The 24706-nt window shown below is 45.6% G+C and overlaps 1 protein-coding gene across 1 annotated transcript in view; it reads right to left on the reverse strand.

Moving 5' to 3' along the window:
- Nucleotides 1-3022: 3022 nt before the first annotated feature.
- TBC1D21 (TBC1 domain family member 21) overlaps nt 3023-24706 on the reverse strand; it is a 56691-nt gene continuing 35007 nt past the window's right edge. The window contains exons 9-12 of the mRNA XM_084816373.1: nt 23122-23219; nt 10390-10506; nt 8368-8457; nt 3023-3178 (exon numbers count right to left, since the gene is read on the reverse strand). Of these exons, the coding sequence (XP_084672499.1) occupies nt 3023-3178; nt 8368-8457; nt 10390-10506; nt 23122-23219 (461 nt within the window). The remainder of the gene's footprint in view (nt 3179-8367; nt 8458-10389; nt 10507-23121; nt 23220-24706) is intronic.

Here is a 24706-nt window from a genome sequence, read left to right on the forward strand (position 1 = left end):
TCCTGACAACTCTTTGGCTGCCGACCATCACAATTTAATCCCTTCCCGTCTCATCCCATTGCTCACGGTATCAAGAGAACGTACTGCCATTGGGCATAGGAAAAGGACTGGAGTGTCCACTTTTTTTCCTGCGAGAGGCTCCTGGGACTTTACTGGCACAAATTAAACAGGTGAAGACACTTTAGCTATATATAGTTGGAGCAGAAATGACTGTAGCAGCTGGCATCAGACTTGCGGTCCAATGGATGCTGGTTGTTGAATACTTTCTGTGCTTATTCCCATCATAAGGCATTAAAAGAGTCCAGCATTATTTCTTCTGCCTCTGCCTCTGCCTCCTCTTCCTCCTCCTCTATTTCTGGCAGTCAGGAGGGGGTAATCTGCATGACTGCTGCCTTCTTCAGGTAGCATTTCTCAGGCTCCCTCTCTGGAGCCGAACCCTGGCTGCCCATGGCCAGCAGAAGGAGTACAAGCAAATGTTGATAGGGCAAACGTTAAAAGGAGTCAACATCATTCTCCCTGATGGTGGCTTATTTTCAGAAGCACTGCCAGGGACAGGACGACGGCCCTTTGTCTCTCTGTGCCACTTCCCCTGTGTGGTGAGGTATCCGAACTGCAGCTTGGAACATCTCATTGGCAGTGAAGTATTCTCAGGCTCTAGACTGGCCCTGCCCACCCAGGCTGGCCATTGGGCTCTCCTGGACAGGAAGTGCTATAAAGGGCTTCCTGTGTGGGCTGGGTGCTTCCTAGCTAAAAAGCTCCCCTTGCTTTCGGTGTGTTTCTCAGCTCTGAGTCCCAGCTAGTGCCCAAGGCCAGGTTGCACAGGCTGTCAGCGTCCCCCACCTGCCTTCTCTGCCCCCTCCATTGCAATGGGGCTTCTTTCTCATCCTCCTGTTCCCCTGTCCTATAAAGTCTTCTTATGTTCTTAAGGGTTTTCCATTCTGATTTAGGGAGCCCTCCTAACTATGCTTAGACAGAAAAATTTCCTACAAGTCCCATCATTCCTCAGGGATCATGGGAGTTGTAGGAACGTTTCCTGTCTAAACATGCATAGGATTGCACACCTATGGGTTCTTTCATGTCTACCAGCTCCTGTGGACCCTCTCCCACTAATACAGTCCTGAATATATGAGGATAAATCTACTGACAGATTACACTCCCCCCCCACCGTGAGGGAATGCAGCTCTCGATGGAACCCCCCCCCCCCATACACACACTTTGTGCCCACTCCACTAGCTTCAAGACTTCCATGTGTGCACAAATTGTAGAAGGGCTAAAAGTTCTTTTTAGCCTTGCTTTACAAGACTTCCAAGTGCTGCATATGCACTGCTGCTTTTTTTTCTTTTGCTCCGCAGCCAGTGCCATCTCCAGGCTTTTGAGGGCCCTCAGGCAAGATGCCCTCCATGGGCCCCTCCCTCAGCAACTCCACCTTCTCACCTCCGTTGTCATGAGCTGCTTCTGCTCCTCGTCCTCTTTCTCACAATTGCTGCCTCTTGCTTGCCTGACAGGCAGAGAGGCGGTGAGCAAGTAGGCCGTGACATCTGCTGCTCCTCCTTCTCGCCATCACCATCTAGACCAGTGTGAGAGGCAGGTCGCAATGGTGTAGACAAGGAGCAACTCCAGGGACCTCTTGCCGGTGGGCCCCTGCTGGGATGTAGGCCCTTGGCAGGTGCCTGGCCACTCCTACCTTGGTGCCAGCCCTGTTGGAGATGGTGGGAACTGAACTTGGGCCTCCAGCGTACCAAGAGCATGCTGTATCAAGAGATGTTGGAGAAATCTCTAACAGATTCAAATGAGTTTGAATTTCTATGGGTCTGACCTGCAGACTTGGGGATTGTTTTTTTGTTTTACTTGGGGGCGGGGGGATTTGAGCAAATTCACACTGGCACCGCTACAGATTTCTGCTAATGCACACATGTGTAAGTAGAATGAAATTCTCGTACATCCCTAAAAAATATCCGATTCCATCAATGAGTGGACAACAGAATGAAAGATGCCCGACAATCCATGAAACACAGATGGAATCAAATTAACATAATCCATACACCCCTAGTGGTACTATTGAGCTACAAGCCTTCCCCAGAAGGAAATGTGTTCATATGAAGCTGCCTTATAGTGTCAGTATAGGCGTATCTGCCCCAATACTGACTATTCTGACAATACTGACATTGGCCATGCTGTCTGAGCATGATGGGAACCGTAGGCCAACACTTCTGGAAGGCACCAGGTTGGTGAAGGTTACCTTAACTGGAGAAACCAGGGATTAAACCTGGTAAATTGTCTGTGTGTGATGCCAAAGATGTGCTCTATCAGTTGACAATGGCCCCTTTCTACAACAATAGACCCCAGTAAGAGGCAGGTGCAGTCCATTTCAGCGAACAGAAGTTCCATCAACTTTGTGCTGGATTACTCTAGCTCTATAGCTGAGCAGTTCAAGGAATATAGGAGCATAGGAAGCTGCCTTATACTGGCTGGGTTCACACAACATGACAAGCTAGAGTATGGGATGGATATGGGTCAAATTGTGGGTTGTTGTTGAATCATGGGTTGTTGTGTTGTGTGAACCCAGCCATGTTAACAAGCCATGGTTTTTTAACCATGAACAATCCACAAAGAGAACCCATGTTGTTTGGTTATGAACTGTGGGCTGTTCGTGGTTAACAAAACATGGCTTGTTAGCATGCCTGGGTTCACATAACACAACAAACCATGATTCAATACAACCTACAGTTCAGTGACAACCCACACTCTACCCATACTCAGCCTGTACTCTGGTTTTTTGTGTTGTATGAACCAGGTCACCGCGACAGATCATTGGTCCATCTAGCTCAATACTGTCGACAATGACTGGCAGCAGCTCTCCAGGGTTTCAGGCAGGATTCTTTCCCAGACCTCCCTAGAAATGTTGGGGATTGTGCATGCAAAGCATGTGCTCTAGCACTGAGCTATGGCCCTTCACATGTGTGTTTCAACGGTGCCCCTCCCTTCCCTCCTGCTCTTCCCGTCGCATTTGATAAGTGTCAAATCAAGGTTCTACCGAGTCTGTCAAGGTCACTTGCAACATGTCACAGTTCGGCGGGCAGCCTCGCTCCACTTCGTTTGCAATTTTCTCCCTTTCGTCTTTGCTTATTTTGATCTTAAGTAGCCAAGCGCACACGGAAACTGCCAGCTGCGCTGCAAGCTAGAGGAGAGGCAGTAGAGGTGGCGGTGGAGAAGAGCAGGCTAGGGGGCAAGAAGGCCAGCGGAAAACATTTATTCTACAAGGACCTCTTTGCATCTCCCCTTCTCCCTGAAATGAACGTGTGTGTCAGACAGGTGGTCGGCAACTTGTGTTACTGTGAAAGGAGCCTGCAAGCTCAAAAGAAGCACTGGACATTTTGAACAGAGGATGGGGCTGCTTAGATTTAAGAACCTGCCATCTCACTTGGTTATACCATTTGTCCATCTAGCCCAGTATTGCTTACACCGATTGGCAGCAACTCTCAGAAGTCCCAGGAAGGGAAGGGCCTTTTCCATCACCTGCCAGCTGGTCCTTTTTCAAGGGTGAGATACCAAGGGCCTTCTGTATGCAAAGCTCCACTGCTACTGAGCAATGGCCTTTACCTGAAGGGCATACAGAGGCAGGATTAAGCCATGGAAAGATATGTGCCCATCTCTCATCTGAACTTCTCTATCAGTCAAGATCATCAGCGGTCCTGCTCTGGGAAGACTCACCTTCAGAAGTTAGAAACTCTACAGACAGAGACTGGGATGGGGTTTTCTCAGTGGTGGCACCCCATTTGTGGAACATCCCCTCCCCCCAAGGGAAATCTGTTTTAGCACTCCCTCTTTTGTTGTTTAGGCAGCAAGTTAAAACAGGTTTATTTGCCAGGGCTTCTGGTGAAGGAGTACGATGTTTATAATGTTACAGCTACAATATTGCCACTTTTATTTGTACTATATTTTACTCACTTGTTTGTATTTGATTGTAGCTGCTTACTCTTGTTATATAAGCCATCTTGCGGCCACTATGTTGGAAAGGCGGAATATATATATATATATATATATATATATATATATATATATATATAGTGTGTGTGTGTGTGTGTGTGTGTGTGTATAATGTTTCTGTCTTCTGGCTGACCATTTATGTCTGGGGTCTCCAACATGGTGCCCAATGTGCCTGCAGACACCTCTCTTGACACCCACCAGGCTCCCTGCCCCTCACGATTTTTATTTTACTTCTTCTTCTTCTTCTTCTTCTTCTTCTTCTTCTTCTTCTTCTTCTTCTTCTTCTTCCTCTTCCTCTTCTTCTGCATCATCATCATCATCTAACTGGGAGACTGGCTTGCTGCAAAGTGAAGTGCTGCCCTTCAGTACTGTCTGTATTTGGGTTCAAAACAATTCTGTGATTTGGAGCTCAGTGTACCACCTCTGCTTTGTATTCAGGTTCTTGGGCAAGTCACTGTTCTTCTGGTCTCACCAGTTTGCCGTTTGGGAAATGGGCATTTTGTAACCAGCTATGCCCACCATGGCAACCATTTTATTAATGGGCATTCTCTCAAAATTCCAGTTGTTTCCACTGATCCAAAAGGTTTGAGGACACCTGATTTATGTGTTAGATAGGCTATAGGCTAATAGTCTAGAATGGTAGTTTGATGTTTCCTGTTGGGAATTATGTGTCAGGAGATACATGGAAATATCTCTGTATTTTTGAAAGGGGATACCTACCAGACTTTAGGATGGTCATACACACGCACGTGCACGCGTGCGCGTGCGCACACACACACACACACAGAGATGTACAGATTTTGTAAAATCCATCCCGTCGCCGTTTTGCAGATCATCAGGTGCCTTTTGTTCCGTCATCCGCTCACTGATGGAATTGGATTTTTTCCAATATCCTGAATTCATACAAAATCCACACTTGCAAAAAATGTGAAAATCCCCCCAACATGCATATTTGCACACTTCAGCCTATTGGGGAAATGCACATTTTCAGCTGGTGTGTGTGTGTGTGTGTGTGTTTTTACATATTTTTCTATAACTAACTTTGCATAAAATTCCAGAAAGTAAACAAAACAAAACAAAAAGTCGGCAAGTCTGTGGAATTCATGCAACTCAGGAAAAGCCAATCTGGTGCAGAATCATGGGTCAGAGTCACTGAAATCCAAACTCATTTGATTCTCTTGCAGATTTCTCTGCCATCCCTATGCATGCATGCATGCAAGGACACACATGGTTACAGAAGGGGATGCTTCTCTCTTCTCTCTGTGGATCTGATGCAGGGTAACAAATCAGCTGCCTTGAAAGAGAGTTCCTAACCTACGTTCTGTTTGTATAGTTGCAAACAAAGCAAATGTTATCCAAAAAAGTCTCCAGTGTTCTCTCATTGAAAGGAAACCATATATGGGTAATGATGCCCTGAAATGTTTTGCATTTTGCGGAAATGGGGAATGCATAACAGTATTTGAATTGAAATGAAATGGACATGGAAATGTTCTGTATGGCCATCACATTACAATTTCAACAATCCACTGGGCCAGTAGGCGGAACACAGACTTGCCATTCACCCCATATCCTCCTCCTCCAGATGGAGTATTTGTTACCCTTGGTGGCCTTTCTCTGGGTCCCACCAGCTAGAAGAAGCACAGTCTCTAACAATCCAGTGCTGGGAGAATGGTGGGTGCAGTCATTCTACCTCTCTTGCCCTGGACCACATAGATGGGAGCAGTGAGTGGGAATCTGCTCCCAGTGCCTTTCCATTGCATGCCACTAACACCACTGTGGGTAACATGGGTATTTTGACTTATAACATGGCATCTTTATTGCTATGGCTGGCTGAAGAACTCCATGAACCTCTCTGGAACCTGAAGACAAATGGAAACATCAGCAATATATAGCTTTTAAAAAATCACTTTGTTCACCCATCCACCTCATTCTTCCAACCACGTAAGATACCTGCAGTGACATCCCCTAGACAAGACACCTGCTCGCCCCCTCCAGATTAGAATTCATTGCTTGCATCAGTTTTGCAATCCTTTATCCAGCCTCCCCACTTGTAGGAAAGGCAAGAATTTTGTTCAGTTCACTTTTTGATAAGAACTTACTGAAATTTGCACATTCCTTCACAAATGGGATGGAAAGAACTTGAGATTAAAACCAAATTTGAGTGTAGGAGAAAGCAAACCTGACAGATTCATTCATCCATGTGGAGGGCTTTGAGTGCTTAGCTCTTAAAAGTCTGGGTTTGAATCCCTGTGTATTAAACCATTTTCGTGGAACTTAATTAGGCTCATCACCTCTGACTCTGTTTTTTATGGTGGGCTCCTCATCTTTAACACTGCATGGGAAGCAGGGCTAACCACAAGCAAAAGTAGGGGCAGAAGAAGGGTAATTGGTGGTAGAAAGCCTGGTGGGGAGGCAGGGAGAGGCTTTCTGCAGAACACCTTTAACTAGTGCTGGGCTGACGTATTTGCTTCAGACTGTTTTTGGCATTCAGGGGGGTGGGTGCTGCAGAGGAAAGCATCAGCCTGCAGCAAGCCACCTTCTTATTTCCTAAGAATGTCTCCAAGCTCCACAGTGGCCCAGAGGTATTCATGGGAAATGAAGATGATGGTGTCGGGAGACCTTCATCTTGCTTTGAAGAAATCCCACCTGCTTTTAAGGAAATGCATTGTTGTTGTTGTTGTTGTTGTTGTCATTGTTGTTGTTATTAAGTAGGAGGGATAGGTACATTGGTGAGTGCCAAGAAAGGTGTTTGAGGGTGTACTGTTGCCCATGGGCACCGTATTGCTTACTAGGCCTGTGCACTGATTCAGATTTGGAAGTCCAAAACATGGTGGCCATTTTGTGCACCATCTGCCATTTTGTGTCACAGGCCTAAGCAACAGGGGTCCACCTAGTGGTGATGCATGGAACTTGCCTACAGTGCCCCTGGTGGTCATGGGAGACATTGCAGGCTGCCTTTGCATGTCCTTACTGCATGGCTATAAATAGAAACACAATGCATTTCAATGGAGATTTTTTCCTCTCCCTAACTAATGCTACCCCTACATCCACCCACCCACTTTATACCAAGAAGTGGATTCAAACATGCAAATGGGAAAGCAGGGCTAGGGAGGGCTAGGGTGACATGGGCTTGAGCCCAATTCTCCCCCAGCGTCAGCCCCACATCAACACCTCCCCTTTTTTTTCATTGCTTATTTGAAGTTCCATGAATCACCACTAGGTGGAGCCTTGTTGCTTAGGCCTGTGACACAAAATGGTGGATGGTGCACAAAATAGCTGCCCTGCTTCAGACTTCCGAATCCAAATTGGTGCACAGGCCTATTGCTTACCCCTGCAGTAGAGTCATTTCCAGGGGCATTGTTGAAAATAAAGATGGCAGCCTCTTTTAGAGAGGAGAAACCCTTGGCCACCTTTTTTGGAATGGCAAGCCAGCCACCCCCTGAAAATTGTAAGAATGGGGGCAGCGATCTCTCCCTCCCTCCCCAGGATGCCCCTGGGAATGATGCTACATCATCATGGAGTGTTGTTCCAATAGAGGCATTTTGAAAGCAGAAGGGAATGCTGCTGGGCTGCTCAGACAGTGCTACCACCATTGCTTCAAGTGGCAGCAAAGTGTTTTAAAGGTGGGGGAAGAGAGTAAGTGAGAGAGAGAAACCCTCAGATGCCTCATTTGGAATGGTAAGCCAACTGACTCCCTAAACATTTAAGAATTTGCCTCACCTCCCAAACATTGCAGATAGGGATGTACGGCTTTTGTGAAATCCATTGGACCTGTGTTTTGCAGATTGCTAGCCATTTTTCATTCCATCACCCATTCATTGATAGAATCTGTTTTTTTTAAAAACCAGAATTTCATTCCACTTGTGCTAATTTGAATGAGTGCTAATGCACACTTGTGCTCATGAGCATTAGTTAATGCAAACTGTTAATGCATTAGCACCCCCCCCCAAAAAAAAAGATCCCCTTCCCAAGTGAAAAGCTGGTCCACAAGTCCATGGAATGCAAGGGTCTTGGAAAGGAGCTGGTCCATTGCGGAATTCGCAGGTTGGATTCATAGAAATCTGAAGTCATTTAAATCCATTGCAGATTTGTCAAACATCTCTAGTTGCAGAATATCCTCTCTCTACCCCACTTTCATGGGTGGTGGTGGTGGTGGTGGTGGTGACCTTGTGAAAGTGGATGGGGACATATCCACTTTCATCCCCACTAGTGAAAATTCACAGGCTTTTGCCTAGTTGGTAATGCTGTCTAGTTGCCTTTGTGTATTTGCCTATTTTGTGATTGCGAGGACAGCCTTTTGGGAGTTGAGTCATAGGTATGTCTTGCCTCTGAACCCAGAATAGCTATGCTATCTAGTTATATGGGGATCTAGTTCTTCACCTTGTCTTTATGTTTCAACAGAAGTTCATATGTTCTATATGCTTTGGTGATCAACTCATCAGCATCCAGATCTACGACATTGTTGCACAGCTGTACAGAGAAAAAAAAGTGACAATATCAGCCATTCCCAATTTGATGTTTCCCATGTTACAATGCATTTTGATTGCGAACATGTTAGGTTCTTATATTTTCAGATCAGACTATAAGAAGAGTCCCAGTGGATCAAACCAAAGGTCCTTATAGTCCAGTATCTGTATTACACTAAGAATGGGGGAGAAATTAATTTGGTTCGCATTTTAATACAAACCTAGCTAAGTTTGCACTATTGAACCAATACTCGAAACAAAACTCAGTTATCCTTCAAAATCTGCATTTCTCTGATGAGACTGCAATGGAGTTCTCCAATAAGAAATGTGCATAAAAATGTGTATATTAGGGGAAAGTGCATACAAACGTGTAAATTCATTAAAATCATGTTTACAGTATTACAAAAATTGCTTGCGAAAATGTGTACATTGGGCAAAATTGCATACAGACATGCATGTATAGACGAAATGCACACAAAAATGACAATGAATATTCATGAAATCTTTTAAAAAAATCTAGAAGTCTGGATGAACTGAACTTAAGAGTGGAAAAAATGAGGAATGGAGAAAAACTGAACCTGATAGATTCATCCATCCCTACTTCCCACAGTGGCCAACCAGATGACATCCCAGGCCCTTCTACCTATTCCCTATTCTTATCAGCTAAGGTACATCTAGAATGTAGCTTCTCTTTCTCTTGACTGGAGCTCCTGCCATCCATTCCTCAAAGAATAGTTATTTTGTGTTGGCCTCTAAATGCACCATTGAGAATGAAGGCATTTATCTGGTCTTCAAAACCACTAAGGATGGCTCTTGAAAAGACACATACAGCATGACTGCAGAATGGCCATATGCATCATAATCCTTAGGGGAGGGGGCAGCTAGAATCTAGAAGTTCACCAGTTTCTTTCTTTGTTTATTAAATCTATAAATTACACCCTCCACCTAGTAGGCACCTGGGGTGATGCGCAATAAGAATATAATTAAAACGTCTTCTAAAATCAAATAACACAGGGAGCAAAACAACTACAACAAAGCAACAACAACAAACAATAAAGTTGGGTGTGGCTTTAAAATTGCCACACAATTGTCAAAACGCCACTACAGCACTAAAAGGCATTCTTTACTGCCCAACTAAAGGCAGATGAGGAAAGAGCTAATCTCTGCTCCCTTGGGAGGAAGCCTCACAACTGGGGTGCTGTTATTAAAAAGGACCCTTCTTGAGTATCCACCTAAGATGGATGGATGGGGCATGGTGTGTGTGTGTGTGTGTGTGTGTGTGTGTGCACACATGAGAGAGAGAATGAGAGAGAGAGAGGTCTATGGATTGTGATCCAGTGTGTGAGTGTGTGTGTGTATGGGTGGTGATTCAGAGTGTGAGAGAAAAAGAGATTGGGGGGGGCATGTTGGCTGGGGTGGGGAGAGAATAAGTTGTAATTTGGTTTCCACAGGCTCTGAAGACTGTAACTCAAATGGAATTGCTTTTTGGGTTGGGGCTCAGACTCCACCACTGTTTTTGTACTCAGCCTTTTGTACTCAGGTTACTTGTCCCATGGCAGCCACTTTTGTGGTGGTGACCAGGACAGTTTCTCAAATTACTAAATGTGCCCATAGGCCCAATAAGGTTGCTTACCTCTACTCTAGGCGCTGGGACATACAACAGGACCTTCAATGTGGCAGTAAATTATGGGCAGGTTGATATGGAAGGAGGCGGTCCTTCAGATATCCTGTCCCAAAGCCAGGCAAGCTCCATTGGTTTCCATCCAACCCTACAACTTCACAATTCCATACTATCCAAGGTTTTTATAGGTGGCTTGCAATGTGGAAAGGCCAGGGAACCCAGTTGTGGGTTAGAGCTTGAGCCCAAACCCTTACATTCTTTTTCATGTTATTTGGTTATGCTTGGAACTTTAAGTCTCCTGGTAGCCTGGCTCACCAGTAAAATGTCATCTTCACCCATGTCTTCTCTGAGGATCTGGTCTCTCACCAATTGCAGCAGTGTGTAGGCTATCATCACCTGGAAGTTCCTGCAGGGCAGTCGTGTCAGCAACACCTTGGAGGAGACAGACACAAGCTAGGATCAGTGTGTGACATCGAAGAGTTTCCATCCCTTGTGATCTTGACAAAACATTTATGCCACTTCCTCTACCTATCATCCTCTACAGCCAGTGCTCTTTTATATAATACACAGTATGCCCACAGGTGGAAGGATGGCAACAAAGTGATCTCAACCCAACTGTGATAGCTGGTTATTACAGAAGACACCTGCTTTGTAACACTAGAAGATAAAACAACATAGAATCATAAAATAGTAGGGTTGGAAGGGGCCTATAAGACCATAGGGTCCAACTCCCTGCTAAGTGCAGGAATCTAAGTCAAAGTCAAAGTGGGATCTTATCCCCAAGCTATCATGGTCTTCAGAGCATATCCAGTCCAAAGCAACCAGGATGGTGGTGGGATTAAAATCTTCGAATTTTCGAATCTTCGAAGATCATGCCTGAATTAGAAAAAAAAAATTGCGGAGAAGCCACGATTCTTTGAAGATAACACCTTAATTAAAACAAACAAACCCTGAAGTGGGGGATAGGAGGGGGTGAAACTTAGTCTCATTTGAAGGGATAGAACAACCCCCTGCTCAGTGCAGGAAGCCAGATTCCCAGGCAATTGCCCATCCAACAACTGACAGGGGCTGAACCTGCTTAGCTTCCGAGATCAGACAAGTGAGTGCACATCCAGCCCTTTGCTTGTTGCTGAGGAAACATTGAGTGCTGAGGAAGCTATGCGATCAGTAGCCGGAAGACAACATGGGGCCATCGAGAGCTGTGATTGGACAGGAGGGGAATACAAACATCGCCGTATATGGACAGGCAGGGGAGGGGACTACGATCAGATATGGTAGCGAAGGCGGAAAATCAGAGCACGTTAAGAGGAAATACCAGGATATCAGGGTATTGAAAGTGGGAGCACGGGAACTGGAAATTCCGGTTCCACTTTGAGGCGGGTACTGCGTAGTGTGAAAGATGGGCGGTGAAACCTCATTGGAAGCGAAAAAAACCCATAAGTGTAGATCGGCCCTAGGAGAAATTTCCTAACAATAAGAGCTTTTCAACAATGGAATAGGGGTTGGCTCTCCTTTTGTGGAGTTTTTTAAGCAGAGAGGGGGTGCACACCTGTCAGGGATGGTGTAGATCCCTGCTTTGAGCAGGGGACAGGACTAGATAACTTCCAAGGTCCCTTCCAACTCTAAAATTTTAGGATTCTATGTATAGAGGAAGCCACCTAGCACACCACTCAATTAGTGCCTAGTTGGATCATAGTTTTGCTCCGTGTTCCATTTACTTGGAATTCTGGTTTAATGAGGAAAATTGCTGCAATTAATTTCAGAATGGGACCATGTACAGTTTATCACAGCTTTCAATTCTTTCATGTCATCTGCATCTCCTATCCCCTGCATTATTAATGCACACATACACATTGATAAAATGGTGCAAACCAGCTAGCTTGATGCAATTGCATGAGTGAATGATTGCATCACATTTCTGGGTGGGATCCAGACTTAGTTATACTTAGAATAGGCCCAGTGAAATCAAGGGGACTTAAGTTAGTCATGACCAACTTAAGACCCATTGATTTCAATGGGTCTGCTCAAAGTAGGGATATATGAGAATTTTATTTCAGTTCACAAATCATCTAAAATCGCCCTGTTTGCAACCCCAAACATGAGTGGGGGAGCAGTTTTTTTTTGGGAAAAAAAAGTTTCCACATTACTGAACTTGTGATTGCATTTGAAAAATGCAAATTTGGGGAAAATGCATACTTTTACGTGAGCTTTTAAAAAACAAAAAAACCAAAACATAAATAAATATGGGAAAAGTGTGCATTTTCCCCATTCAAAATGTGCACTTCTCCCATTCCAATAGACCAAAAAACAAAACAACAACAAAAAACAAAGAACAAACAAACAAAAAACAGTTGCAAATGAAACTGGGAGTGAGGTGAACCATGGAGTTCCCATAAGCATTTGGACTACAACTCTCAGCATTCCTGACCATTGTCCATGAGACCGGGACTGATGGAGTTGAAGTCTGAAACATCTTGAGGGCATCCCGTTGAGGAAGAACATAAGAACATCAAAACATGAGGAGAGCCCTGCTGGATCAGACCAAGGGTCCATTTAGTCCAGCATTCTGTTCACACAGTGGCCAACCAGCTGCCGACCAGGAACCCACAAGTAGGACAAGAGTGCAACAGCAACCCCCACTCATGTACCCCAGCAACTGGGGAAGGGTGATGTATATCTTCACATCAAGTTGGCCTTTGGGACATGTGTTATCAATGCACACATGTGCAATGGTAATGAAGAAGGTAGATGAACCAGATGAACTGGAAGTTGTGGCTCATTCTTTGTGTATGCACTTTACCATGTACAAAATTTGGAGATAAACACCCAGACAGATTGAGAATTTCTGATGCACGGGGTCCACTTCAGAAACAAGTGAAGTGGACCTGTTGCATTACCTTCAGCCCCACCAACCACTGGAAATGTGGCCTTTGAGACCTTCTCAGAAATTGAATTCAACCTTTGGGCTGAAAGAGCTCATCTTTCCTGGTGCGGATGGTACTGAGCTAGTCTGACTTGGATGTTATTGATTTAATTTAAAACTGATAAAAACAGTACAAGCTTTGAAGGAGGTACACAAAGAAAACATAAGAACAACATGCTAAAAAGAAAAATACATTCTACATTAAAACCCTGGGAGAAAAATAAAATAGAGCTGTGCACAAATGGCCTCTCAAAATTTTCCAGCCTATGTGTGGCAGAGAAATTAGGGGGACAATTTCACTGAATTTCTCCTAGGGGAGGAGAAATTCTCCCACACTTTCTCACAGACAGGGCTCACTGTGGGCAGGGGTTGTAGCACAGCTTCTTTCTTTTTTTCCTCAGGGTTTTTGGTTTATTGCACTGCTTCTGTAGGTGGCAACAGCACCAGCTGTGGGGAGGCTTCCACTTTTCTGAAGCAGAATTTTGAATTTCTTTTGGTGGTCTTTTTGAGCTTACCAAATCACTGTGAGGTGGCTGAGGGGGCTGTGTGTGTTTTCTCTCTCCATTACACATCTTTCCATTGCTCTGCAGCCTCCCAGGCCACCTGCACTTCCTGGACTGGAAAGGCCCCATGGGAGGAATTGCCTCACGATGGCTTCCTCATGATTGTTTCCCGCCTCCCAGCTGAGCAGAGCAGAGCAGAGCAAGCTGCTCCAGCTGGTCCAGGGACTACAGAAGCAGGCAAGCTCCCAGAGAGCGAGCGAACAGAGCGAGCGAACAGGGGGAGCAAACAGGAGTTGGCCAGGGGAGTTGCAGTGGTTGAAGAGACAAAGGAGACAAAGGAGACAGAGGCTAAGAGGTAAGTGGGTTGCAGGAAGCCCAGGGCGCTGCCCTTTATCCTTCTGACTGGCTGTGAGCTCACCAGGAGCTTCTGAGAGCTCCAACTGAATTGGAGGGGTGTGGCCTGAGTACTCCCAGCAGCTGACTGGGCGGGAAGCTTCAGTCTGTTTCCCGCCTCCCAGCTGAGCAGAGCAGAGCAGAGCAAGCTGCTCCAGCTGGTCCAGGGACTACAGAAGCAGGCAAGCTCCCAGAGAGCGAGCGAACAGGGGGAGCAAACAGGAGTTGGCCAGGGGAGTTCGGCAGGGGAGGTCAAGGGGGAGGCCCCTAACATTTTTTTTTTAATTTTATTTTTTTTTACTAACTTTTTTTCATTTATTTGTCTTGTAACACACACTTCCACACCAGTGGGACTCTGCTTTTAACCTCTACTGAGTAGAGGAGCAGGCACAGGCTAGTCTAGAACAATCACAAAGCTAGACACAAAAAGGGAAAAGAGGCTATGGAAGGACAAGACTCTCCAGTGGTGGTGACCTGCAAGGTGTGTGCAATGTTTGTTTTCTTGCCTGAGAACAACATGGCCTACACCTGCAACAAGTGCAAGTTGATCACGCTGCTGGAGGAAAAAGTAAGTGGACTGGAGCGGCGACTGTCAACCCTCCGGGGAATAAGAGAACACGAAGAGTTCTTGGACAGAATGGGGGAACTACAGCAGCAAAGGGCAGACCAGAAGCTTGAAGAGCAACAGCAAGATGAGGCAGTGGGAAATGCTGAGGTGAAGAAAAATGGAGTAGAGGATACTCCTTGGAAAACGGTGACAGTTAGGAGAAGAAGAACTAGACGACACTCTGCACCAGTGGAAGCGGTGGAGCTGTGGAACCGATTCCAGGTACTTGCAGATGAGACTGGAGGACAGCCTGCAGAGGAAGAATCACAGGGGAACCTGCATGAGAGTGAGCAAGAGGCTAAAGGTCAGTCAAACAGAGGCGATGAAACCCAGGCCTACAAGAAGAAGAAGAGAAGAGTGGTAGTAGTGGGAGACTCCTTGCTGCGTGGGATCGAGACCCAAGTATGTCGCGAAGACCCGTGGACTCGCCAGGTATGTTGTCTCCCGGGAGGACAGATTAGAGACGTGACTGAAAGGTTGCCTGCACTCATAAAGCCCACTGACAGGTATCCCTTTCTTCTCATCCATGTGGGAACAAATGATACCGCCAAGCGGAGCTACGAAGAGATCACGTCAGACTTTGAAGCTTTGGGAAGGAAACTCAAGAACTTTGGGGCCCAGATAGTTTTCTCATCCATCCTTCCAGTAGTTAGAAGAGGGATAGAAAGGGAACGAAAAATACTCCGGGTGAATGACTGGCTACGAAGGTGGTGCCGACGAGAGAGATTTGGATTCTGGGACCACGGGCTATACTTCCTGGAAGATGGGCTGTTGGCTAGGGATGGGTTGCACCTCACAAAGGCTGGGAAGAATGTGTTTGGCCACAGCATGAAGAACTTCATCAGGAGGGCTTTAAACTGAATCCTACGGGGAAGGGAGATGTAATGTTGGGGGTAACAATGGACGTAGGCGCATGCACTGCAATGGAGAGAACAGCTCTGATAGCGTCCAATAATAGTCTTCAGACACAGGTAGGAAGAAAGCCAGACTATGAAGCACATGGTCTTCGATGTCTATATACTAATGCCCAGAGTATGGGAAACAAACAGAACGAACTTGAACTCTTAATACAGGAGGGAAATTATGACTTGATAGGTATAACTGAGACTTGGTGGGATGACTCTCATGACTGGAATACAGCAATTGAAGGATATAACTTGTTCAAAAAGAACAGGAGGAACAGAAAGGGAGGCGGGGTTGCACTGTATGTGAAAAATACATATCTCTGCACAGAAATACAGGAGGAGGAGCTTGGTAGCCCCATCGAGAGCATCTGGGTTGAAATAAATGGAGCAAAGAATAAAAGGAACCTGGTGGTCGGAGTCTACTACCGGCCACCCAATCAAGGAGAAGACAAGGATGAAACTTTTGAAAAGCAAATAGCCAATGTTTTAAGGAAGCATGATGTAGTAGTAATGGGGGACTTCAATTTCCCCGATATTTGTTGGGAGACAAATTCTGCAAAACATGGCCCCTCCAGGAAATTCCTGACTTGTGTGGCGGATAACTTCCTCCTACAGAAAGTAGAGGAAGGAACTAGAGGATCGGCTATCCTTGACTTGATCCTAACCAACAGAGATGACTTAGTGGAGAAAGTAGCAGTTACAGGAACTCTGGGGGAAAGCGACCATGTTGTACTTGAGTTCTTGGTTCTAAGGGAAGCAAAAGCCGAGTGTACTCAAACGCGTACCCTGGATTTTAGGAAAGCTGATTTTAATAAACTCAGAACAATGATCAGGAAGGTCCCATGGCAAGCAATGCTAGCGAGAAAAGGAGTCCAAGATGGGTGGGAACTTTTAAAAAAGGAAATTCTCAAGGCACAATCACAAACAATTCCAACAAGAAGAAAAGGTGGAAGACAACAGAAGAAGCCAATGTGGCTTCACAAAAAGCTTAGGGATGACCTGAAAACAAAAAAGGACACATATAGGAAGTGGAAAGAAGGCCAAGTAACAAAGGAAGAGTACAGGCAGGTAGCACAGAATTGCAGGGATGGAGTCAGGAAGGCTAAAGCGGAGAACGAGGTGAGGTTAGCGAGGGATGCTAAAAACAACAAAAAGGCTTTCTTCAGCTACGTGCATAGTAAAAGGCAGAGGAAAGAAATGGTTGTTCAGCTATTAAATAAGGATGGCAAAATGATAACAGAGGACAAAGAAAAGGCAGAGGTGCTCAATTCCTACTTTGGCTCAGTCTTCTCCCAAAAGAGGGTCTATGACCCCCCTGGCAAAGGCGAAGTACAGGCTGAAGGGGCAGGATTGCAGCTTGAGATCGACAGGCATATGGTCAAGGAACACCTCATTACTTTGAATGAGTTCAAATCTCCAGGGCCAGATGAACTGCATCCTAGAGTCATAAAGGAACTGGCAGAAGAACTCTCAGAACCGCTGTCTATTCTCTTTGAGAAATCATGGAGGACTGGGGAAGTGCCAGATGACTGGAGGAGGGCTAACGTTGTCCCTATCTTCAAAAAGGGTAAAAAGGAGGAACCTGGGAACTACAGACCAGTCAGTCTGACATCAATCCCTGGGAAAATTCTGGAGCAGATCATAAAGCAATCCATCTGGAAGCACCTTGACAACAATGCCGTGATTACTCGAAGCCAACATGGATTTGTCAAAAACAAGTCCTGCCAGACAAATCTGATCTCATTTTTTGATCAAGTCACCTCCCTTGTAGACCGTGGGAATGCTGTAGACATCATATACCTCGACTTCAGCAAAGCTTTCGACAAAGTGCCCCATGATATCCTGATGAGCAAACTAGCTCGAAGTGGGCTAGATGAAACAACGATCCGGTGGATCCACAGTTGGCTACAGAATCGGACTCAAAGAGTGCTTATCAATGGGACCTTCTCAAGCTGGGGAGAGGTAACGAGTGGGGTACCGCAGGGCTCAGTCCTGGGCCCAGTGCTCTTCAACATTTTTATTAATGACTTGGAGGAGGAGGTGCAGGGAATGCTGATCAAATTTGCAGATGACACAAAATTGGGAGGGATAGCTAATACTTTGGAAGACAGAAACAAAATTCAAAGTGATCTGGATAGACTGGAGTGCTGGGCAGAAAACAACAGAATGGCATTTAATAGGGACAAATGCCAAGTTCTGCACCTAGGAAAAAGAAACCAAATGCACAGTTACAAGATGGGGGATACGTGGCTCAACCACACTACGAGCGAGAAGGATCTTGGAATTGTCGTCGATCACAAGCTGAATATGAGCCAACAATGTGATGTGGCTGCAAAAAAGGCAAATGCTATTTTGGGCTGCATTCATAGAAGCATCGCTTCCAAATCCCGGGAAGTACTAGTTCCCCTCTACTCAGCACTGGTTAGGCCTCATCTGGAGTACTGTGTCCAGTTCTGGGCACCACACTTTAAGAAGGATGCAGACAAGCTGGAGAGGGTTCAAAGGAGGGCAACAAAGATGATCAGGGGACTGGAAACAAAGCCCTATGAAGAGAGACTGAAGAACTGGGCATGTTTAGCCTGGAGAAGAGAGGACTGAGGGGAGATATGATAGCACTCTTCAAGTACTTGAAAGGTTGTCACAGAGAGGAAGGCCAGGATCTCTTCTTGATCATCCCAGAGTGCAGGACACGGAATAATGGGCTCAAGTTACAGGAAGCCAGATTCCGACTGAACATCAGGAAAAACTTCCTGAGTGTCAGAGCAATACGGCAATGGAACCAATTACCTGGGGAGGTGGTGGGCTCTCCCACACTGGAGGCCTTCAAGACGAGGCTGGACAGCCATTTGTCAGGGATGCTCTGACTTGGATTCCTGCATTGAGCAGGGGGTTGGACTCGATGGCCTTGTAGGCCCCTTCCAACCCTACTATTCTATGATTCTATGATTCTATGATGGCTCTAACTGAAGTGCGGGAAGCCGAGAAGGCTACAGGCTGCCACAGAGATAACTGTGCAATGACGGACAGGACACTCACGCTCCTCAGCCCCCTCATAAGTCAGGTAAGCACAAGAACCCCAAACTCAACCCAAGAGAATTTCTCCGAAATTTCTCCTCCTTTGAATTTGTTTTCAAAAGCAATTCCTTTTCTATTGTATTGAATGAGAATGGTCGAAAAACATGTGGGAGAAATTTTCGGCACAGCACTAATAACTTCCTATGTTCCTAAGTAAGACTGTAGATGCCCCAGTGCAGTTGGTCCTACTAGGTTAGACAGGGTAGAGTGGCCACTTCTGCATCACCAAAAGAGAAGATGAAAGAGGACACTGATTTGCTTAAAAGTTGCATGTGTTAATTGACATGTATTAGGGAAGTAAGGACTGTATAAAATCCTCTCCGTCTGTGTTTCGTGGATTATCAGGTGCCTTTTGTTCTGTTGTCTGTTCACAGAGTGATTTGAATTTGTTGGTTATGCGGCAAAAATACACAAATAATTCTGTAAGAGAGGGTTCACAACCATTTACATAATTTACCTTAGTATGTAACATTTAGCGTATTGTCCCCCAATCCATTCAACTTTCCCCCCCATATATTTACCAGTCTCAGCAGAAACATGCATATTTTCCTACAAATAAATATGCATAAATTTTGGGAAAGTAAAAAAGAAAGATCTGGAAATCCACAGACTCCGTGTGGCCTGAGGGGTCACTCCACAGTGGATTCTGCATGTCAAATACTTAGAAATCCAGCTCATTTGAGTCTGTTTCAAATTTCTCCAGCGTCCCTAATATGTATAGATGAAAATTTAGAAATAATGGTTTGGATCCAGATTCAGGTCAGTATTCAGTGTTAGACTTACATAGAGTAGGCCCGTTGTAATGAACAGGACTTAAGTTAGTGGTGACTAAGTTAAGCCTCATTCATTTCAATGGGTCTACTCTATGTAGAACTAAAGTTGGATGCTACCTTCAGTCAAACAATTGAAATCAATGGGACTTAAGGTAATCACAACTAAGTGAAGTTCCAATCATTTTAATGGGTCTACTCTACGCATTACTGAAGCTGGATCCAATCCCAGAAGGCTCCAGAGCTCTCTCCTTCAAAGGGAACGTAACCTAATCATGTTTTCCTTGGAAATTGTCACTGCTTTGGAAAGTGGGGAGCATGGAAAAAAAAAAAAGTCTTTCTAAACAAAGCACTACTTGTTGCAGGCTTAACAGACAACACTATTATTTGATGCTTTCATGTGGCCCAGCTCCAGGACTTGGAGGAGACCAGATAAGACACTCTCTCGGTGCCTTTTCTGCATGTCTTACTCACTCCCTGCCCCACACAGGGGTAAGATGTTGAGTCACTACAGCCTCAGGAAGTAAGGTAGAGACCTTTATACGTACAAAAACTTCAGCTTTCCCCTTGGAGCGCAAACTGGTCTGGGCTGAAAAGTTTCTTTTGTGCACATTTTATAGATCTTAGCTAAATCCAACCCTGCCAGATAGCCAGTAGAACAGAAAAGGTGACCTATAGTTATTTCTTTAGTGAGAAGGAGATAAGCTAAATCAGAGCCAGTGGGGAACTAATGTGGCATTTTTTGTGGCGGGGGAAAGAGTACAGGGATAGGGTTGCTAGGTCACCTGCGGAGCCAGTGAGGTAGAGGATGGTCTGAGGGAGATGGAGGCTGGTGGCACAGTCAGGAATGAATGGCTGCCCTGTGTGGTGAACCACTCAACTCCAGGTTCAGTGAAGTACCTTCAGGCCCTGGATTGCCTCTGCCCACCTTGGCTGACCCTTGGATCCTCCTGGACAGGACGGAGTAAAAGAGGACTTCCTCTTCCAACGGAGTTTTGCTTGAGCAACAAGTTCTTCCTGAGCTCTGGTGTGTTTCTGCATTCTTGTTTCTGCTTTGCTTCTTGACCCTGACTCCTGCTATTTCCTTTGGTTCCAATGTACTCTTTGTTCCTGACCTCTGTCTTGTCCCATGGCTTCTGGTTTGCCCCAACCCTGACAGGCATCTAGAGGGGTCACCTAGTGGGGAAGAGGCTGGCTGTGGGACATGGGGCAGGGGGAGTGAGTAACACATGCTCTTGAGCCAAGAAGAAATTAATTTGTTCCTTTGATTCTGACTATTCACCGTGACATTTTACTCTTTCCCCTGGAGGCCCCGAGAAGAAGGCTAACCTTCACAGATCAGGTCAGACCTCCTGAGATCTGGTAACTCCAAGCAGGACGCAAAACATTTGTAATAACTTCCTTCAGCCCTGAGATCCAGCAAGGAGTCTGACCTATTACATTAAAAGGGCTAGAGTAATCCTAATGACATGGATTAATTGAACTGCTTGAGAGTGCTCTCTTCAGAGAGCCAAGATCTTCCCCCTTTCCATCCCAGATGGAGGTTTGCCCTCTCACCTCCCTCCACATAATTACCAGCAAATGGCTGGCATGTGAGGGCCTACTCAGCAGGACAAGCAACTATGGAGACGCTTAGTCTCTGCAAATATTAATTGAAAGAAGAAAAGCCGCCAGGCCAATGGGAGGATTGAGGCCGAGACAGGTAAACAAATGGCTGTGGTTTGGTGGGTCAGAAATCCTGCTGCTGCAGCAATCCTGGTCCTCTGTCTGGGATTCAGCTTAAAAGGCAGAAAATAAAAGAAAATAAGGCTTGAGAAGAGCTGCGGAGGAATTGCTAATACACAGCAGCTGTTTAGTTGGCAGGAGTCACGGATGCCTGAGTACCACTGGCACAGGAACATTCCGAGGCTGTTCCTCTGTTAAGTCTGCCAGGGCCCCTAATTTTTGCCCAGAGAGTCAACAAGACAAGAGTGCCAGAAGTCCTGAAACAGATTCTGTTGTCAAAATATCTCTCCAAATCCACAGTATGGACAGGGTCAGCCTTTGCTCCCTTGAAATCCAAAGACAGATCTCAAGCAGCATGTTAAAGAACGCCATTTTCTTTCCTTTTTAAAATGAGACACTTCCTAGTTTGGAAGCTGCCTCTCCACCTCTTTGGCTCTTCAAAGTGGCATCTGAAAGCAATGGAAATTCATTGTGGTGTCTGCACACCAAACCTCCAAGCCGTGAGAAGTTTCAGGGTTCAGCACTCACCCAGGATAATGTTTCCTTCAGAAGGAGGTTACACAATGCTGATGGCATTTTGTAATATTTGCATTTATTTGCAAATATGTCAATCGAGCATGAGATGGAATCCCCAACATTAATACCCTCCAGCACGTCCTGCTTCCTAGGGATGTCGGAGGAATCCATCCAGGGAGTGGAGCTCACTGAGCTTTCATTGGCTCGGCCCCTTGGACTTCAGCTTGCTTCCCGCCTTGAACTCCCTGACTCGATTTGCATTGAGTCAGGCCAGGTCACGGGTATGTGTGTGTATGTTTAATTTATATAAATAGAAATTACGCAAATTTCACCCCACAAGTTGCGCACATTTCTATTTATGTACATTTTTAAAATACAAAAAAAAGTTCCTGGATTTTGTGAAAAGCCCCGTAGCTTGGACCACAAGTGTGAGCTGAGTTGGGTGTTTGCTGGGAGTCCCTCAAGCAGCCCCCAAAGGGCCAGAAATCCCTATTGCTCCCTAAGGATGGGAGAGTTTGCATTTTAATGTGAACTTACTTAATTTTAGGGCAGATTTTGAGTGTCATGAAAGGGCAGGAAATTGTTGGTTATTTAATTTGTTTTTATTTTTATTGCCAGGTATGGGGAGAGGCACTTGTGGGATTTTCTGGCCCATGGGCAAAAATGGCTGACTTTGAGTACTATGCACCTTGATTTGCACGGGTTGGTGGTGCCTTTGGCTGATGTGCCTCAGGCAGCAAATGTCTTGGACCACCCCTGTTTCCAAGCCAAATTCAAGGTGCTGGTTTTGACCAATAAAGCCTTACATGGCTTGGGACCACAATACCTCAAAGAGCACCTCTTCTGGTAGGAACCTACCTGTATACCACCATCATCATCTGAGGTCTTCCTGTAAGTGTCTCCTCTGAGGGAGGTTCAGAGGATGGCGACAAGGGAGGTATACCCGGTGCTGGGGATGTATGGATTGTATAAAACCTGTTCTGTCTGTGTTTCGTGTTAGCAGGCGCCTTTCGTTCCATCGTCCTCCCATCAACAGAATCAGATTTTTTTAGCTTCTGAATTTGCACAAATTTGCATGTGCAAAAATGCACAAATTCCCCAAATGTACAAAACCCAGCAAAAAGTGTGTTTTCACACTTTAGCCTATGGGGGAAATGCACATTTTTGGCCCTTTTTAAAAATGTGTTTTTTCTACGATGAAATTTGTGCAAAATTCCCAAAAGTTAGAAAAACGGTCCACTAGTCTGCGGAATCCACCCGACAGGGGAAAAGCCAGTCTGCTGTGGAATCCGTGGGTCAGATTAATAAAAATCTGAACTCATCTGGTTCCATTGCAGATTTCTCTGACATCCCTACCTGGCGCTAACATTGCTATCTTTGCAGCACCACGTCAAGACGTTCCTATATTCCCAGGCATTCAACAGCATATGATAACGCTTTTAAGGAGGTCTTGGGATTTTTCTTGTTGATAGTTTAAAATTGTATTTATGTTTTGTACGTTAATGGTTTTATGTTATGTTATTGCATTATGGTTTTAATCTTTGTAAACTGCCCAGAGAACTTTGGCTATCGGGTGGTACAGACAAGCAATAAATGAATGAAAATGAACCAGGTAGTGACAGCCACTCACCTCCCACAGTCTCCAGACATCATCAAAAGACTTGAGGACTCTCTGGAAGCATAGGCAAAACCATGGGAACAATGACTTCACAACTTGTGCTTTGTTGTCTGAAAAAAGTAAGGAACCCTCAGTTTAGATTCCATGAATCCTGTCTCTCAATACAGGAGGAGACGGCTTGACCTCTGGAAATGCCTTCCTACTACACAAATCAATGATTACAGCCAATGGTGTAGTGGTAAATTTTGAAATGCAGGTGCTCACCATGACAGCCCTCCTGGCCACGCCCCAAAAGGGAGTCCCCAAATTCAGGCATGCCATATCAATCAACCCATTCTAGTGGTTTTCATCTCCACCAGGAGCAGGTCTTTTGTTAAGCAAAATGGGTCGTAATTGTCCATTCAAGACCAAATCACCCCCCCAAAATTTGCATTACAACAGGGAGCAATATATAATTGCTGGGACCATTCATTTCCTCCACCACGTCCACCCCCAGTTCCTGTGAGGACTGCAGCTAGGCTCAGAGGGAACAGGGAAGAGTGAAAGGGGTGGCAGATGACCTGACCTCAGCGTACCTGCTAATCAAAAATGCTCGCCAAATTAAAGGCAGCCGCCGGTGTGATCACATCACTCTGGTGCTGAAGGAGTTGCACTGGCTACCAGTTGTTTTCCAGGCCAAATTTAAGGTGTTGGCTTTGACCTTTAAAACCCTATATGGTTCCAGCCCAGCCTATCTCAAGGAGCACCACCAGCAACAGCAGACAGGCCGCTCAACAAGATCAGCCTCGGATGGCCTTCTCTCTGTCCCATCAGCCAGGACAGCTAGGTTGATGAGGACGAGGGAGAGGGCCTTCTCTGTGGTGGCCCCCACTCTGTGGAACTCCCTCCCTAGGGAACTCCGCCATGACCCCTCTTTAATGAGCTTCTGCCACACACTGAAAATGTGGTTGTTCAGGCAGTCATTTGGGGTGGGTTAGAGTATTTTTAGAAATATGATGTTTTCATGCTTATAGAATCATAGAATCATAGCATCATAGAATAGTAGGGTTGGAAGAGGCCTACAAGACCATCGAGTCCAACCCCTTGCTCAATGCAGGAATCCAAGTCAGAGCATCTCCGACAGATGGCTATCCAGCCTCATCTTGAATGCTTCCAGTGTAGGAGAGCCCACCACCTCCCTAGGGAATTGGTTCCATTGTCGTATTGCTCTTACAGTCAGGACGTTTTTCCTGATGTTTAGCTGGAATCTGACTTCCTGTCACTTGAGCCCATTATTCCATGTCCTGCATTCTGGGATGATCGAGAAGAGATCCTGGTCTTCCTCTCTGGGACAACCTTTCAAGGACTTGAAGAGCACTATATCTCCCCTCTGTCTTCTCTTCTCAAGACTAAACATGCCCAGTCCTTTCAGTCTGTCTTCATAGGGCTTTGTTTCCAGTTCCCTGAGCATCTTTGTTGCCCTCCTCTGAACCCTCTCCAGCTTGTCTGCATCCTTCTTAAAGTGTGGTGCCCAGAACTGGACACAGTACTTCAGATGAGGCCTAACCAGTGCTGAGTAGAGGGGAACTAGGACTCTCCGGGATTTGGAAACTATGCT

This window comes from Heloderma suspectum, chromosome 11 (assembly GCF_057233095.1).
Source record: "Heloderma suspectum isolate Gila_16-S chromosome 11, 16-S_ref, whole genome shotgun sequence".
Taxonomy (NCBI): Eukaryota; Metazoa; Chordata; class Lepidosauria; order Squamata; family Helodermatidae; genus Heloderma; species Heloderma suspectum.